This window comes from Gossypium raimondii, chromosome 13 (assembly GCF_025698545.1).
Source record: "Gossypium raimondii isolate GPD5lz chromosome 13, ASM2569854v1, whole genome shotgun sequence".
Classification (NCBI taxonomy): domain Eukaryota; kingdom Viridiplantae; phylum Streptophyta; class Magnoliopsida; order Malvales; family Malvaceae; genus Gossypium; species Gossypium raimondii.
Genome location: NC_068577.1, coordinates 52,878,376 through 52,898,087, shown reverse-complemented (window position 1 = coordinate 52,898,087; position 19,712 = coordinate 52,878,376). Strand labels below are relative to the sequence as shown.

The window sequence follows — 19,712 nt, the reverse complement described above, 5'->3', positions numbered from 1 at the left end:
TGGTCATCCAGGCCGTAATATGGTCTTGTCTGTAACTCAATCACAGTCCTCGGTACGTACTTTCGTATAGCAGCTATCCAACATTGAAGCTCGTTATACGACGAATCGTAATCCCCATACAGTTGCTCCATCGCCATCTGTTTAGCTATCCATGCCTTCCGAAATGAGACTCGATACTGGAATCGTGCTTGCATTTCGGCAATCAGTACCGAAACTTTAATGGTCGGCATGTCCTTAACCATTGGCATGATACACGTACAGATAGTTTTCGAATCAAGCTTTCCATGATCTTCTGTCATACGTGTTGATGTGCATGTATGAGGACTAACAAATTTTCGTATCTCCCACATCTGAGAACTTCTAATGAATGCAGCTCGTACCCACCAATTGCAGCCTTCCGCTGCCTTCCAACACTCCCCAACATATATTGTCGGAGTAGACACAGAGACTTTATAATCCACCGATATCTTCATACTGTACCGTTTAAGGGCATATATGCACTCTTCTTTACACCTGAATCTCTGGCCTATGAATAACTCATTATCATCAGATGTTACGGCCAGCCCGTGAGAATGAACTATTTCAGGGTACTCCGGAAACTCAGCTACATGCACTACGTCGGGGTCTATGAGCGACATGTGTGGCCCAGGATTATTGTGTACCAAAATATGCCGCATCTGCTCCCCGACCGAAGAAGCGTTAATGCCTTCATCGTTGTTGACATCTTCATCATCAATATCATCAGGTACATCGTCCACATCGGGATCACTGTCACTATCGACCTCTTTATCCCAATGATCGCCACTACATTCTTCTTCGCCAATACCTTCTACTTCACCACCAACCATATCAACATCGGGTGTAGAATTCAGGTCGATACCCATCCCACCCATAGTCGATTCACTATCAACATATGATATTGGAGCCACCATCCACGGTTCTTCAGCTCCGTGTCCTTCATCAGATGCATTGACATCTTCATTTTACTCCATACCAACTAACTCAGCAAATAAGTGAATCGGTACATTCTTCTCACTCCCATTCCCACAGTACAGATCGACCATTGTCTCCACGTCTTCGTCGTCTACAAGTTCCATTTCGATGAATTTGACCTGATTTGTCGAAACTGGAAACTTGTAGAAAATTTTTGATATCCTTCTCCCACAACGTCTAAGAATTTTTGCATTAATCCTTGCCTTCATTTCATCGAACGATACATTTCTATTAAATTTCATTGCTACTTGTTGTCGACATTCAAATACACATCCAACACTTGTTGTCAAGATGACTCCATCGAAATAAACGCATACAAGAAACTTAGCATCCATCTTCAATATTTAATCTGTCAAAAAATAAACAAAATCTCATCAAAATTCTCGAACGGTAAATAAATTACTTAAAAAAAAATTAATGTTTCAATACGCAATTTTGTACATGAAAACAGTTTAACCACTAATCCTAATAACTAACACAATAATAATATTAATAATTTTATACTCAAAATAATACACACTAAAATTAATAATTAAGGTTTTACTAAAATAGAATAATAATACTAGTTTTTACTAACAATAATACTACTAAGTTACATCTTAATACATTAATAACATCTTAATACTAACAACAACAATAACAATAATAATAAAATAATAATACTAACTAAAACTATCAATTTGAGTTTTATTAATCTTAATAACTAAACTAAAACAAAAAATATTACAAAATATACAAAACAATAACAACAATATAATCAATTATTTTTTAAAAAATACCTTCTTTTTCTTTTCTTTTCCGCAGCACCTCTTCTTCTTCTTTTTTTCTTCTGATTTTTCTCCCTTCAGCTGGACAGAGCTCGTATTTATAATACGAGTAGTGCCGCCAATCAGTATGGCACCATTGGTGCCGCCAATGGCATTGGCCTGACCCAGTTTTTTCAGCTTTTTCCAGCTTTTTGCAGGTTTTTTTTTGTTTTTTATTGGTATATTTTTGTAAATAAAAAAAGTAATATTTTCGTAAATAAAAAAAAGTTATAATATTTTGATAAATTTTTTTTGTAATATTTTTATAAAAAACCCCTTATTTTCTCACTGTTAAATGTTGAGTTTGGCGGTCATACCATTGCTTAATTAGTGAACCAGCACAACAAACCTGTAAACTAAAAATATAGTAATATTCGGACACTACACCAAAACAGGCTTTTAGCGGCACTTTTAGTGGCGTTTTGACAAAAAACGACGCTAAAAATCGATCATTAGCTGCGCTTTACAAAACCTAAGCCCCACGACATCGTTTTTTTGACCTTTCGGGGCTTTAGCGGCGTTTTTGAAAAAACGCCGCTGATGCTCAGATCTTTAGCGGCGTTTTTGAAAAAGCGCCGCTGATGCTAAGATCTTTAGCGGCGTTTTTGAAAAAGCGCTGCTAATGCTCAGATCTTTAGCGGCGTTTTTTAAAAAGCGCCGCTAATGCTCAGGCTTTTAGTTATCTTTCTATTTACTATTTAATTTGTTTATTTGTATTAATTAAAATTCAATTTATTTTAATTAAATATTTGTTAAAAATGGAAAAATTAAAATATTATTATTTAAAATAAGTTTAAAATTTTTTGGGTACATGACTGATTAATTTTAATTTATATATTAAATATTTTCATATATAATTGTTAAAGATACGATAATATTAATTTTAAAATATTTAATGAATTATCATTATAGTTTAGGGTTTAATATATATGGTTTAGGGTATATGGTTTAAGGTATATGGTCAATTTAGGATTTAAGGGCGGTTTAGGAGTTACAATTTTAAGGTTTATAGATTATGAAATTAGGGATTATGGATTAGGGATTCTGGTTTAAGGGTTGTGATTTAGGGTTTAGGGGTTAGTGATTTAGGGTTTAAGAATTCGATGTTAGGTTAGGGTTTAAGGTTTAGATTAATTAGTGTATTTTAATTTATATTAAATAAGGTTTAGGGGTTAAGGGTTAGGGATTTGGGTTAGCGTTTAGGGTTTAGGGTTTAGATTAATTAGTATTTTCTAATTTATATATTAAATAAGGTTTAGGGGTTAGTAGTTAGGGGTTAGGGGTTAGAGGTTAAGAGTTAGTGATTTAGGGTTTAAAGATTTGGGGTCGAGTTAGGGTTTAAGGTTTAGATTAATTAGTATTTTTTAATTTATATATTAATTAAGTTCTTATATAATTGTAAAAGAGGGGTTAGGGGATATAGGTTAGGGGTTTATGTTTTATGATTTAAGGTTTAGGAGATAGGGGTTAGGGGTTTAGGGTTTAGATTAACATTATGATTATAGTTTAAATTATTTAAGAGATAATAGATAAACTTTATATATATATTAAATGGTTTAGGATTTAAGGTTTACTTGAGATTTTTATTAAATAATAAAATTTTATACAATCTTTTATATTTAAAAATATTTAATCTAAACCATTTGATATATTTAAATATTAAATTATAAAAAATTGATAAAAAAAGTAATAGATTGATACGGATAAGTAACTATCTATTTTGGATAGGACCAAATTAGAACAAATAAAATGAAATACAAAAACAAAAATTATAATTTTATCTAATTCTTTTAAATATTACTTAAAATTTAAAAATTATTTATTTAAAATTTATATGAAAGATATAATAATTTAATATAAAAATTGTAAGAAATAGAGTGTTAGCGGCGTTTTTGAAAAAACGCCACAAAAGGTAGGAAATAGCGGCGTTTTTGTTAAAAACGCCACAAAAAAGAGAGCAATAGTGGCGTTTTTCTTCCAAACGCCAGTAATATTTTTGCAAAATGACGTCGTTTTGTGTTTATATATATTTTTTATCCCAAAATCCCAAATGAAATATATTTTTCCCCCTTCTTTTTCCCAAAATCGATTCCCTTTATTTTCCCCCAATTTCTCCCCTACCCCGATTCCCTTTATTTTCCCCCTCAATTTCCCCAAATTGGCAGCCCTCTGCATCTCCTCAAAGGGTACAGATTCATGGAGACCTTACAAGAGTTTTTTAACCAAATCCAAACCCTAAACTGCATCTCTCCCAATTTCTTCTTCACTTTGAGGTTTTCTTGCAAGAGTTTATAGAGAGGTGAGACCAAGTAATTTTGGGTTACAACAAAGAAACCAAAGTAACGAAAAAGGTGGATATAGATGGGATCTTGGGTAACTGAGATTCGAAGCTAGGCAAACCAAGCATACCTAGGAGACGACAATGGGTTAAAAGAAGAGAAACATGGCTGGTTATACTTGGTGTCATCCTCCATGCCGTTTACATGTTAAGCATTTTCGACATCTACTTCAAGACCCCTATTGTTCATGGCATGGATCTTGTCTCCCCTCGCTTCTCTCCTTCTGTTAAACGCCTTGTTCTTCTTGTTGGTAAACCCACCTTTCTTCTCTTTTTAGGGTTCAACCCCCTTGATTTTGTTGAATAGGATTGATAGTGAAAATGGCTTGTTGAGTTTGATGCAAATCTGACGATTCAGCTAAATAGAAACAAAGAACCTTTTGGGTATGTTAGGTATTTACTTATTTTAGCTTTATATTAAAAGGCTAAGTTTTTTATATGAAAAATGGAGAACTCAATGATATGTTGATATGTTGTTGTTGCATAGATCAAATCTTAGAATGTCGATAGCCATATGGTTTGAATTTTTTTGGTCTGAATTTTTTGTGTCAATGCTGATTCTTTTCCTTTGTTTTGCTGCATTTGAATGTCTGATCGGGTGGTTTTGTGTGCTTGAATATGAAGTTTTGTTTTGGATGATCATGTTATCTATCTAAGTGGTGGTGTTTAGGCATATGGCTGTATTATGTTTATTAATGCTCCATAGCTATAAAGTGTGCTGCAAAGGCATACTGGTTTAAGATTCTAGGTATTATTTGTAATCACTAATCTTTGTTGATGATATCAATGAGTTGGTTTTTCACACTAAGGTTGAAGTCTTTGAGATGCTGATGGAGGATCTTGATTTTGATACCAACAGAACGGCTAATGCCAGGGCGATTGTTGTGATTTGATCTTATTTGTATGTTTTATGCGTGGTGGTGATCTTTTGCTTGGTTTGCCTTTAGAGTTGTTGGTTTACTGGTGTTTTCCTATTTTTATAAGGGTGTTTTTGTTTTTTGTTGGTGTTTTATGTTGTTGTTTCGATGATGTAATCCCACTATTCTAATGGTTGACTTAATTTTATTAAATTTTTATGGCTAAGCAAAATGTGTGTGTGTGGATTATATCTTGTTGAAAAAGTTTGCTCCATGTTATTATCGTATTTTACATTTTCAACATTTTCTTCTGATGGCAACTCTCTTGTCTTTAATTATTATATCAATATCTGTCTCTGACAGATACTCCCAATTATGCTAGATGTTGGTACTAACAATCTAAAGCTAATTGAAGACCCACTTTGTGAATAAAATGTGTGCTTATTTACTTTGTTATTCATATAATGGAACATATGAAATGCTTAGTGGTACTTTGTTTTATTTACCTATTGTGGAGATTTCTTTTGACATGTTTCTTTTTGGGGGTTTGGACAGATTTAAGACTAAGACAACCAAGGTTAGAAGGGGAATAATATTTATCAATTATTGATGAGTTCATCGAAGCAGTTTTAACAAGTTGGCCTAAGGCTATTGTACAGGTTTCTCTCTTTCAGAAGTGAGACTTTTGTTTTATGCTCATGCCATGATGTTTATTTGATGATTACCCCATTCAGTTTGAGGATTTTCAAATGAAGTGGGCCTTTGAAACACTAAAACGCTATCGGGAAAGGTTTTGCATGTTTAATGATGACGTACAAGTGAGCACTTGGACTAGCAAGTTGCTACTTTTATGGATAGGATTAGATTCTAGTGTAACTTAGATTGTTGCAGCATCACTATGAATGCCACCAATATTAAAAAGTTGTGCTTACTTAATTCTTTTAGGGAACTGCTGGAGTTGCACTTGCTGGATTGTTAGGAACTGTAAGACCACAAGGTCCATCTTTGGATGATTTTCCAAACCACAAGATTGTTGTGGTGGGAGCTGGAAGGTATTTGGCTGACTTATAGATAAAGCTTGGTCTTTCAATCTTTCACCATAATTTTCTCTGACTCCTTGCATCCATTCCCTCACGCCTTTATTTCTCATAAAACTTTTCTTTCGGCTTCCAAAGGTGGGGCTTGGTGTTCTTAGCATGGTCGTTCAAGTCATTGTAAGGATGACAGAAATGCAAAACAACTACACGAACTTCTTCCTACTTGATAAAGATGTACAATTTTGTACCTCCTTTCTAGCTTTTTCATCCTATTTGTGCAAAGCCTTTTATGGTCTTTTAGATATGTAAAGTCCTTTCTCTTGTGTAATGAAGATGTGGATTTTATGAACTAATCATGTAAAATGTTTTGCTAGAAAATCATCTCCGGATTTCTTTTATGATTTTCTACTTAATTCATAGTTTTCTTTTCTTTTAGTTTCTTACTTCTACGATAAAATCATTATTAGTTTTCTTCATTCATAATTATTATATTTAGTTAAAATTTTCATAGAAATTTTAATTTAAATAATATTTTTATTTATCCTTAAAAGTATATTTAAAGTTCAAATTTAGAAAATAAAACATAATATAATATTTATCATAAAAATAAATATAATTTGATTAAAATAATTTTTTTTAAAGGCTATGTTTTTAGCAGCGTTTTTGCGAGAAGCGTCACTAAAGGTCATGGTCTTTAGCGGCGTTTGTGGGAAAAGCGCCGCTAAAGGTCATGGGCTTTAGCGGCATTTATGGGAAAAGCGACGCTAATGGTCATGGGCTTTTGCGGCGTTTGTGAGAAAAACACCGCTAAAGGTATTGGTCTTTAGCGGCGTTTGTGGTAAAAGCGCCGCTAAATGTATTGGTCTTTAGCGGCGTTTTTTGCGACGCTTGTCAAAGCGCCGCAACTACTTTTAGCGGCGCTAAAAAACGCCGCTAAAGGCCTAAAAAAGCACCGCTAAAAGCCTGTTTTGGTGTAGTGAAATCAGCTATGATTCCTGATTACTAAAATTATTAATTAAGATTTATACTTAAGGTAGAACAGAATATTAGGTCGTAAGCTGAACCAACTTCAACACTGACTATAATCAAATTCCCGTGAAGATGCAATCAATCATTCTGACATGAAAACCAATAAGACGTATCATAGAAAGTCATGAAAATGGGTGGTGGATGAAGTAAGTAATATGTTGTACAGACGACTGTAAGTTTGATAGATTCTATTCTCTGTGAGAATGCAGGTGGGTGGTATAGATCAACAGTTTTCATCTGACTACTGCATTTATGATATCATTATAGCAATGCTCAGAATTTTTAATTGCAGTTCCTTAACAGTTATATTTCCAGGATGGACATAACCTTAGTGCTTTCATTACAAATGTTTATTTTCCCGTTACAAATATATATATATATATATATATATGGTAAGGAGAGGTGTAATGAAGTTGCAGAGGAGTGAGTTTTGTGGGTGGGAAGACAAAAGCTGCAGCAGTTTTTTCTCCCACGTTCCTGCCCAGTGATGGTAATTCATGTGAACTATCATTATTGTTATTATTATTAGTATTCCGTTGTTAGAAGCAGACAAAAATGGTTTCCCCCTCCATTGCCATTGCCCACTTGATTTTTTAATAAGCTGTTGACTTTCAGCTTCCCCTTCTTATTCCTTTTTTAACTTAAAATTCCATTTACTTGACTCCCTTAGGGTGTAGTTCAGCTTCAGCCTAGTCGAGTTTGATTCAAAATTCAGAGCTCAATACTCGACTCGAATTTAATTGAACATATATTTTTAAGCTCAAGTTTAAATTGAGATATAATCGAGTTAATCAAGCTCAAGTTAGATTAAGCTCGTTTACCAATTTTTGTACTCAAAGCTCAATTCAATAATTAAGCTTAATGTTAATAATATATTAAGGGCAATAATGTAATTTAATAATATAAAATATGAAAAACTCGATAACGCTCGCGAGCCATTCGAGTCAAGTATTACTAAGCTTGAATTCGGCTCGATCGATAGCTCGACCCGATAATTACCAATTCGAGTTTGAATTTTTTTCGAATTAAACTCGAGTAGCTTACGAGCACCAATGTCTCATTTACACCCATAGTTCCCCTCTTGATCACTTCTTAAGTTATTGGGTTAATTGCATAATGTATCATTATAGTATCGTATCAACTATCAACTTAGTCTTTAATTTGAGTATTAAATACCCACTTGGATATGGCGTATTAAACAAAATATTTTATTGACTCTATATGTTTTTTTAACATGTCAATTTCAAATAATCTATACAATAAGTATACACGTATTTACAATTTGATTCACATATTTTAAATACATTACACGTCAAGTTTAAATTGACATTTAATGTCCAAATTAACGGTTAGGTTGATAGAAGAATTTGATTAAAGCAATATTGGCAGGGGCGAGCATTCGATCTAGTCCAGTCGAATCGAGTAAAAAAACTTCGAGTTAGTCGAGTTGACGAATCCTATTTTAGCAACCGAACTCAATTTGAAATTTTTTCGAATCGAGTCAAAAAATTGAGTCGAGTTAACAAATCCTATTATTTATACTCAATGTTGTGTTTACATGGACGGATTATTTAACTAATAGACGAAGTATAAGATGTTTTAACTACATAAGTAAGGTTGATAGGTAAACATTTATCAAAACGACGTAGTAATACTTAATGATTTTGACTTTTAACTTTAGAAAAGGTAAATATTTATTAAAATGACGTAGTTTTGCCTTTTATTATTCGGATTTTGGATAACTCGAATTATGTAATTCATATTTGAGTTAAACCGAAAAATTTGATTTTTTATTCGAGTTGATCCGATTAACTTGATTAACTCGATTAACTCGAACTATTTAATTCAAAATTTAAATTTTTTTATCGAGTTTTTTGAATTGAATCGGATTTTGATCACCCCTAAATATTGGTACTTTGAGGATTCAACTAGAATATTGTTTTGAAATTTATGGATCAATTCAAAATTTGATCAATAGTTAGGGAAGTTTGGAGAAATTAACCCAAAATTATTTATGAAAGTAGCTAAGTGATAGAGTTGGGATGGCACAGAAATTGTATAAAAACTAAAAAGACAATGCAGCTAGCTGGGGGAGAGCTTGATTGATGTGAGTTTGCCACTATTTGCACTACCAGGCTACAAATGAAATGCCTCCACACATTGCTACACTTCTCATCCCTTAATAATCTTGATTTCAAATTCAATAATAGCTTGGGTTGTGCTCTTAAATTTACAGGTTAACAACCAAAGTTAATCTACAAACCAATGTTGGATATTGGGAAAAAGGCTTATTCATACAAAGAAAGAAGGCTTAGAATTAATTGCTGACGCTATCCAAATCAAGTCATTGTTTGTGTCATTGTCTACCAACCACAAGACCCCACTCAACCCTTTCTAACCATAAATTTTCATTTTCATTTTGAGATTATTAATCAAGGAGTTTTTTTAACTTTTAGGGATTTACAAATACAATCCCTAAAATCCCAGTGTATGGTGGAGGCAAAACATGGAGATCATGGCTGATGTCAAATTCATATCTTCTGAAAATCCCAACAAACCCATACATGTAGTTGAATCGAATAGAGGGGTTAAACTGAATTTTATAATTTAATAATTTATTTAAATGGAGTGATGAGATGTGGTAGGTTTATCATCCCAACTTCCAATTATTTACACAAAAGGATGAATGATGGGAAGTAGTGTTCCAAAATGATTGGTTTTTCAACATTTGTCAGAATATTTTTAATAAGTTTTTAGAATCAATTTAATAAATGTCTTCTAATAATAAACAACATAAAAGAATGTCCAAAGTTAAGCTGATAAACCTGAAAAGAAAAAAGAAAAAACAATACAATTTCTTTAATATCCTAGTCCCAGGGTCCCTAGTTAACTTGATATAGTTTTTACCTGGAGGAAACAGGATTCAAAGCTTTAGCTAAGCCATTCATGGCACTATAACCTTTAGAACTAAATCCCAAGCACCCAAGTAGGCCTTGTCTGTAAGGCAAAAAAGTCTTCTTCCTCATTTCTTCAGCTTGTGTTTTATATGCAGTATAGTGCAAGTCATGTGGTGATGGTGGAACCCTCTTTTTACCTATCCCATTCACAGCCTTGGTCTTGCTTGGCCTTTTGTTCTTTGATTCATGAACCACACCATTGATTTTGTTGCTCCCTGGTTTCTTTTCCTTTGCTGGTGAAAATGAAATTGTTGACCACAGCTTACTGTTGTTGTTGTTGTTTGTTCCTTCACTTTTGCTCCTTAGAAAATCTTTCAAGAAAACCCATCTCCTTGTGATTCTCCCAGCTGATGAACAACTTGTTCCATTATTGGTGTCAGCTTTGTTGCCTGAATCTTTGTCCAAGCACATGGTTTGGTCATCACCGAAAGCAGCATGTCTGAATGGGGACATGGATCTTGTTCTTCTTCTTAGGGACTTATCCCTCAGCCTCAGATCTCTGCCCCTTATTTTGTTATCTGCATCTTCAGTTTCATCGTCATCGTCATCGTCATCATCTTCATGTCCAAGATCCAGCAATGGAGCTAATACCTGAGGCCTTTCCAAATGGGTGGATAATTTCATGGGTCTGATCTTTCCGTTCAAGAAAAGCTCATCAGCTGAGCTCATGGATCCTGTTTGACCCGACCCTGTAGGTCCGAACCTTGCGGAGAACTCGAAATCAGGAGAAGAGGGTTGTGTTGATGATGACACCCTTGAAGAAGCAACAACTGATGATGTCATTGCAAAGTGCATGGGGCTAGCTGGTGCACTGTAAAAGAACCCACTATTGATGAACCCTGGTCCAGGTCCAGGCGCCCGTCCAGGGCTTGAAGGAGCACTGGCATAGGGTGTGGAGCTGGTGCTTTCATAGCATTCAGGGAAAACTTGGGGCTCATGGTGGGGAACTAAAGTTTGGCCATTTTGGGTTTGGAACTCCATGTTTTTAGAAGGTTTTTGCGGTGATTGGCGGAAAAAAGAAGGGAGGAAAATTTGTGGAAATGTTCGTAAATAGAACAAGACAGAAATGAGAAAGTGAATGTCTTATGAGATTTTGTTCATCAACGGGGTGCTTTATAAATATGATATACTAATAACAATTTGTTTGTAATTTAGTAAATGCATTGGTAATTAAATAAAAAAAATGGAAGGGAGAGACATTGATTGAGTCCTGCAACTTTCAAAATTATTTGAAATTCAATTTCACCCAGAATTTAAAACTCAATGTCTGCCCATCTCATTTAATAATACCATGCTTGAAGGTGTGAATAGAAGTGTCCAATCTCATTTGATTGAGTCCTATAGGTGTTTCTTTGTTGGGCACAAAATAAAGATGTATCACTTTAGTAAGGGTGATTGACTGTCTCCTTTTAAAACCTCTCTTAAACATCTACTAATTTAACTTCATTTTTTTAACATATTTTCACCCTTTAAATAAACTTGCTGAAGTGAAGGATAATGGATGGGTTAATATATAAGATTAAGCCCTAAATTTGTTCATTCTTAAACTAACAAGTCCATACTTTTTTTCTGGAAGGAACAATATTATTAAGGCATAGGTGCACCCTAGAATAACCAAATTATCACGTTCCTTATACTCTTTATAAATTTGAAATTTAATCTTTATACTTTTATTTTCAACAATTTAATCCTTTATATTTTTCAAATTGCAAAATTCAGTTCCAATTATTAACTTTTTTTGTTAAATTTGTTGGTGTGATATTTTAAAATTAAAAAAAATACTCACTTGGTAGCCATGGAATTAAAAGGATATTCTAATGAACCTAAATAACATAATTTTAACAATATTAACAATTGAACTTGAATTTTTAATTTGAAAAGCAAATGGACTAAATTCTTAGAAATAAAAGTACAGGGGTTAAATTCCAAAATTTTGAAGAATATAGGGACTTATGAAACATTTAACCTTCACATATTTATGTTATATTTGTATTTTTTTATCCTTATAATATTTCAAACTAGTATGGTTTCGGCCCACGCTTTGTGTTAGGTTCATTATCTATTTGTGTCAAATTATAGAGTAAACAATTTGAATGTTCAGATATGCTCTATGCCCCTATATACTTCCTACATTTGAAATTTAGTCTCTCTACTTTTATTTTTTAAGAATATAGTCCTCTACCTTTTGAATTTAAAAATTCAGGTCCAGTTCTTACCACCATTAAAATTCTTCTATTAAATTCTCTTATGAGACAATTTGAAATTTTAAAAAAATTATAGTCATATAACAACAAAAATAATGTTGAAATTATTTATTAGGATTTTCTCCTAAAACCACTCATTCAAAGTCGTCAAGATGAAATATTTTTTTTCTGTTGAAATAGTTTTATTGTGAAAAATTGATGCCATTATTTTTATTGAAATATTTAAAAATATTAACTATTTGGACTTATTAATGGCACTATAAAAATAGAGGGACCAAATAATGTCGAAAATTAAAGTATATAAATTAAATCTTCTTATACATCAATGATAACCAACCCGAGTCCTAGATAAGACCCAGGTCAACTGCCCATGACCTAAATAGGTCCCACCGAACAATTGAGTGCAAGGCGAACCACGAGAGGACAGCAAGGGAGTTCGCTAATCTAGCTCGCGGAGCCAGATCGCACAAACCGAGTAAGGATCGCGGCCCCAATCCGCATATACCAAAGGTGCTCGTTGAAGGCCCAAGGTGCTCGGCGACCTAGAGTGAAACATATGTCCAATGGGCCTAAAGCCCGCTCAGAATGTTAATTAACAACCAAACATCAAAATTTCTGAACAAATTTTCAATATACTTATATAATTGCTCCGTAAATATATAATAAAAATATTTATGATCTCAATTTATAGAAATGAGGTCTCGATACCTTACTTTCTAAAACCACTTGATTTTAGGATCTTACCACGCAAACCTAATTATTCTTTCATTTAACATAAATCATTAAATCAAAATTTATCATTACACCATATATTACTCGTAAATATTAAATAATAATATTTATGGACTCACACGTTAGATTTGTAACCCCGAAATCAACGTTCCGATACTACTAAAAAACAGACTATTACAATAACCACGAAATGTTTTAATCAAAAATTAACGTTATTACCTATTTGGACTAATTAATAACATTATAAAAATATAAGACCAAATTAAAATTAAAATAATAAATTAATTATTAAATTTAGGCATATTAGAGGATTGAAACTTATATTTAACCTTTTGTAAAATACAAAAAAAGGAAAAATGGTTGATGTGTCACGTGCTACCTTCTTTTTATATATAAGTGTATAGATATGGCTTAGTATTTGATATCAATGAAACTTTTATATATGTGTAGATATGGCTTAGTATTTAATATCAATAAAACTTTTATATATGTGTTGATGTGTCACGTGCTACCTTCTTTTTATATATAAGTGTCACCTTACTTTTATATATAAGTGTATAGATATGGCTTAGTATTTGATATCAATAAAACTTTTATATATCGTGCATGGAAGCTAAGACTTAAAGTCATATTTGCTTTTATCCATCAAAATTTGTGAAAGCAAATACGACTCTAGGTCTTGGCTTCCATGCACGACAAATGTACATTGTATTGTTGCCTGAACTTGTAATGTTACAATAAAGGAATGTAAACCCGCTGTCATCCTCCACTCTTTCCCTCACTTGTATTGTGATCACACCGAATATTTTCCAATCGAATGAATCGTGGTGTTCGCATAAAAAAAACATACATCATTGTTGTAATAAATGGATATCCTTTAAGATAGTACAAGGACTAAATCCCTGATTTGAGGATAATAGAGGGACCTAAACCATAATATAACCAAGAAAAGGAAAAAAATGACCAAATAAATGGATTTGCCATTTCTGAAAATGAAATCAACAGTGCCTTCAATGTAGGAGTCTTTGAAGAAATGCATGCCCCTATCGTCGCACAATGCATCTTGAAACCCTATGAACTTGCAGTTATAGAAGGTTGCGTTGTCCCCTGAAATTCTCATGGCGATTGTCTATACCAAGATTTTGTACCATCCGGTATCTTAGCTGAATTTTGTAACAAAAACAAGCCATGAAAGGACCAAGAAACTTTCCCAAGATTCAATAACAAACCTAATAATATAACGCTCAAGTCATTTATAGTACTATAAATTAATACGAGAAAAGTTATAATAAATGGAAACATTATCACAAAGGCAATGTTGGCAGCCACAAAGTTGTCGCTTTCCACCGCCACTGTCACACAATTCATCGTACCAAACTGCTTCCCCGTCCCATTAAACACTATCTTGGGCATATCTAGTGGTAGAGGTGAGCATTTCATCGAATCGAATGAAAAAAATTCGAGTTAATCAAGTTGACGAGTCATATTTTATCATCCTAACTCAATTTGAAATTTTTTCGAATCAAGTCAAGTGAAATTAAATTCAAGTCGAATCGAATCGAATCGAATCGAGTGAAATTGTTTGAGTTAAATTAAAAAAATTAAACATGTCGAAAAAAAATATTTTTACAGTATAACTAATTCCATGTTAGAGCACATAAATTTGAAATATTTTTCAAAGAAAAAAAAGAGATACTTTAATATGATAAACTTGAACTAAGATGGATCCAAAAGGGTGCAATTGAAGCCATTAATGGTGGTGGCTTCTCTTTCTATACGCATATATAAAAAGAAGGTAAGATGGGCACATCAACCAATTTTTCTATTTTTTACATTTTACAAAAATGTTAAATATCAATTTTAATTCATCTAATATGTCTAAATTTAATATTTAATTTTAATTTGGTTTTATATTTTTATAATGTTATTAATTAGTCCAAATAGGTAATAACGTTAATTTTTCGATTAAAACATTTCTTGATTATATATAATTTTTATCCAAAAGTATTAGAGGTTGACACATGGCTCCGCATTTCTTTTAGGTTTATGTCACTTTTTATATTATAAGATAATTCTCAAATTTTAATTTTGACCTCTAATCTATGTTGAAACTTAAGATTTAATTTATATATTTTAATTTTCAACATTATTTGGTCCCTCTACTTTTATAGTGCCATTAATTAGTCTAAGTTAATATTTTAAATATTCAATCAAAATAATGGCATCAATTTTTCATATGAAAACTATTTCAACAAAAAAACCATCTTAATGAATTCAAATGAGTGTTTTAGGGAAAAATCCTAATCAATATTTTCAACATTATTTTTATTGTTATAAGATTTTCAAACATTTTGTTTTTCAAATTTCAAAATGTCATGCCAAGAATTTAATAGAAGAATTTTAATGGCGATAAGAGTGGACTTGAATTTTAAATTCAAAAGGTAGAGCACTATATTCTTGAAAATTAAAAGTAGAGAGTCTAAATTCCAAATGTAGAAAGTATATAGGGACATAGAACATATTTTAACATTCGGTTTTTTGCTGTATAATTTGACACAAATAGATAATAAACCTAACACAAAGTGTGGGCGAAACCGTACTAGTTTTAAATATTATTAGGATAAAAAATACAAATATAACATAAATATGTGAAGGTTAAATGTTCCATAAGTCCCTATTCTCTTCAAAAGTTGGAATTTAATCCCTATACTTTTTATTTTTAAGAATTTAGTCCCATTGCTTTTCAAATTTAAAATTCAAGTTTAATTGCCAATATGTTAAATTATTTTATTAAATTTAGGTTCATTAGAATATCATTTTTAGTTCCATGGCTAGCAAGTAAGTATTTTTTTAATTTTAAAATATCACACCAACAAATTTTTGTAATATGAAAAGTAAAAGAATTAAATTTTGAAAATAAAAGTATAGAGATTAAATTTCAAATTTATAAAGAATATTGGGACTTATTACATATTTTAACCATATGTGAATAGCCATAAAAGGAGCTATAATTTAATCTAAGTATTAAAGGAATTAAAATAAAACAAAAACACTTTTTCTTCCTCCTTCTCGTCTCTTCACCAAAACTGTAGAAAATAATAGTTTAGAGGTAAAATTAAAATTTGACAATTGTCTTATAATGTAAAAAAAACGACTTAAAAGAAATGTGGAGCCTTGTGTCAAACTCTAAACCTCTTAGGGTAAAAATTATATATAACCACAAGATGTTTTAATCAAAAATTAAGGTTATTACCTATATGGACTAATTAATAACATATAAAATGTAAGATCAAATTAAAATTAAAATATTAAATTAAATATTAAATTTAGACATATTAGAGGGATTAAAACTGACATTAAACCTTTTTGTAAAATGCAAAAAGAAAAGGAAAAAATGGTTGATGTGCCACGTGTTACCTTAGTTTATATTGAAGTGTATAGATACGACTTAGTTTTTGATAGGCTTAATGATAAATTTGGCCACTAACATTTGCATAATTTGTCAAAATAACTCTAATTGTATTTTTGAGCTTTTTTTAGTCATCAACTTTTGGTTCTTTTTCCAAATTGCTTTTTCTAACAAGTTTAATAAAAGTACCGTTAAAAAAATTAACGGGATGATGTGGAACTTCATATGTGGAATTAGGGGTGAGCAAAACTCGATTCGGCTTGAAAAAAAATTTGAATTTCGAGTTAAACGAATCGAGTTATTCGAATCAACTCTAATTTTTTTTTTCAAATTTCGAGTTCAAATCGAGTTGAGTTTTCGAATTCGAATAATTTGAATATCAAACTATAATATTTTACATTTTTACCCCAAACTCCCAAACCTTTTTACTTTTCCCTCAAAACTTTTACTCCTTCCCACTTTCTCCCCAAAACTTTTACTCCTCCTCCCTCCCTCCCTCCCTCCCAACCCCCCAATCTACCCAAAATCTATTTCCCACCAAAATTTTACTCTCCCATTTACTTTTTTTCAAAATTTTACTCCCCAAAACCTTCAAAACCTTTTATTTTCCCCCAAATTTTACTCCCTCCCACTTTTCCCTAAAACTTTTATTCCTTCCCATCCCACCTCTCATCTACCCCAAACCCTCCTCCCTCCAAATTTTTTAAATATTTTCCTTTAAAATTTTACTCCCCTATTTACTTTCCTCAAACTTTTATTCCCAAAACTTTTATTTCCCCTAAACTTTTACTTCTCACCTTTACTCTCAAATAAAAATCAAAATTATCCAAAAAAATCACTAAACATAAATAGTAATAATTTTATTTATATCTACTATTTATATTATTAAATTAAATTTCACATTTTATATTATTTATATTATTGAATTGTTTAGTCATATATTTATATTAAAATTGAATTATTAATTATACCATAAAATATTCGTGTTAAAATTGTATATTGGTATTAATTTCATATTTTATTTTAAAATAACTTTTATTAAAAATCATATGTTTACATTTAATGTATTTTTAATTCCAAAATACATAGTGACAAGAATCAAAATAATTGTAACAACTAAGCAAGCAAAGAAGCTAACCAAGATATAAAAAATTAATAAATAAATTATGAGGTGATGAAAGTTAATAAAAAATTTGATTAAGGTGGACAAATTTTATTACGATGGGTGACAGTGGTTATAAGGACCTAAAATTATTTTTTAAAATTTAACTCGAACTAATATATCCGATTCGAATTCCATCACACTCGACTCGATTCGAGAAAACTTCAAATAAAGTTAGAATGATAAAATGAGATTCGAAAACTCGATTAACTCAAAAATTTTCGATTCGATCAAATGCTCACCCTTATGTGGAATAGTTTTAATGAGATGTAATTTATTACTTAAATAACCCTATAAGACAATTACATGTGAAAAATAATGAAATAAATAAATAATACATGAAATTAAAAAATAACTCTTAATTTAAAGAAAATAAATGTAATTATCTAAAAAAATTTAACTCAATAGAAAAACCTCTCCGTAAACAAACATATGAAAGATTAAAACCTTGAATTTATTCATTAAACCTCTCAGTAAACAAACATATGAAAATACAATTAGGACTATTTTGACAAAACATGCAAACGTTAGTGGCCAAAGCTTATTTGACATTAGTGAAACTTTTAGAAGTGTATAGAAACGGAAGCCACCATTGTTAAATTGATAACTAAATCTATTTTCATTTAATTTCTGGGGATCGCACCTCAACATGGCTCTGTTTGAATCCAAAATCGAGCCTTGGTAAGGGAAGAGAAGGAAAACTAGAGGAGCTTCTTCCTCTCAAAAAATGACTTTAGATGCCATATCTGCAAGCCAGCCACAGACAAGCAAAGAAGCAGCGAAAAGAAACTGAAAGTAGCCATTTTTGAATTTGTTTCTTTGTTTAGCTCCTGCATTTCTTCCTCCCTGTAAAACATACAAGTTGAATAAGAAAACATGGAATCCAAGCCTATGATCATGTTATCCAGATCCTAAACTATCTTCGTCCTCAACTAGGGTAGTCATGAATTCACAGCTATAATAACAGCAATGATTGTTTCATACCTCTCACGAAGATAGAACATCTCTTCATGAATGGCTGCGACTGCGTCATACAGTTTCTTCAACTCAATTTCCATTGTCTAGCATCAAATGAAACCAATAAGTCATTAGCGGTGTCTAAGACGTATTTGACATTCATTCTCAAATAAATGATCTTTAGAAATGCAGAAACTCAAGAAAATGAAAAACAATAATAGATAATGAGAAGAGTTAGGAAAGACATACTTCAACCTGGCCTTTCTTAGCAATCTTGGACCAATCCTTAGCAGCAACACCACTTTTCCAATCGAAATCAATGGTCATCTTGACAGGAGGTTTGTGTTTATTTGCCCAAAAACAAGTGGTGTAATCCCCACTCTCTGTCGCTAAAAATCCAAATGTACCTGAATCCACTTGATCTCCTAGGTGATAATTGTTCCCCTTTGATGAACTCACCTATTTCATCATTTATTTAATTTCCCAAACACAGAAATTTAACATAAAAATCATCAAAATTGTTTACAACATACCCTGACTACCAGTTTATGAGAATCAGGAAAAGGTTGACCTTCACTTGGATTCACAATGCTGTATTTCCCAACCGTCATTGCATTTGCCTTTATGTCTTCTGCAATGCATTTGGTTTTCCCAGATTCCAGCTCAAATCTCATCGATTCCCCTATCTCTGTTTCCACCACTAATCCTATCATTATCACAATGAAACCCAGATTTAATCCACACATTCTTGTCTTAGATTAACCAAAACCAATAATCCCTGTTTTTTTCCTTTTTGGGTTCTAATATGAAACTTCCCAAACTTGGGATGAGATCTATTTTAGGGGCTGAATCATAGGATGTCAGTTCTTTAACTGATACGAAGTTGGTAATTTTGTATCATTTTTAAAGTCCACCACGACATTTTAGATTTTTTTTTTTCATTTAAATTGGTTACCAAGACTTCTCCAATCAAACATTACCATTTTACATAATCTATACTATAAACATACAAAAAACACAAATTCCATTCCAATAATAATAATATGCTCATGCACAACTCCAAAACAACAGCAGCAACAAAACCAAGGATTTGAAATACAAACTCAGTCTTTGTACATACATAATATGTATGTATTTCATATCTCAAAGCCTTGTTTATTGCTGGTGTTTTACAAATGTTATCAATCAGAAAAGCTTGGTAATGAAGAGAGTGTTTAAGTTGAAGCATTTA

General features: G+C 31.8%; 2 protein-coding genes across 2 annotated transcripts; both read right to left on the bottom strand.

Annotated features, from left to right (window-relative positions):
- Positions 1 to 9,859: 9,859 nt before the first annotated feature.
- Positions 9,860 to 11,215, bottom strand: LOC105784138 (uncharacterized). The gene has a single exon (XM_012609935.2). The coding sequence runs from the start codon at positions 10,996 to 10,998 to the stop codon at positions 9,964 to 9,966; it is 1,035 nt and encodes a 344-aa protein (XP_012465389.1). The 5' UTR covers positions 10,999 to 11,215; the 3' UTR covers positions 9,860 to 9,963.
- Positions 11,216 to 18,017: 6,802 nt separating this feature from the next.
- On the bottom strand, positions 18,018 to 19,281 carry LOC105784139 (transmembrane emp24 domain-containing protein p24delta9). Its single transcript, XM_012609936.2, has 4 exons — positions 19,015 to 19,281; positions 18,731 to 18,940; positions 18,509 to 18,585; positions 18,018 to 18,370 (listed from the first exon to the last, which is right to left on the bottom strand). The coding sequence occupies exons 1-4, from the start codon at positions 19,225 to 19,227 to the stop codon at positions 18,226 to 18,228; spliced, it is 645 nt and encodes a 214-aa protein (XP_012465390.1). The 5' UTR covers positions 19,228 to 19,281; the 3' UTR covers positions 18,018 to 18,225.
- Between the last annotated feature and the right edge of the window lie 431 nt (positions 19,282 to 19,712).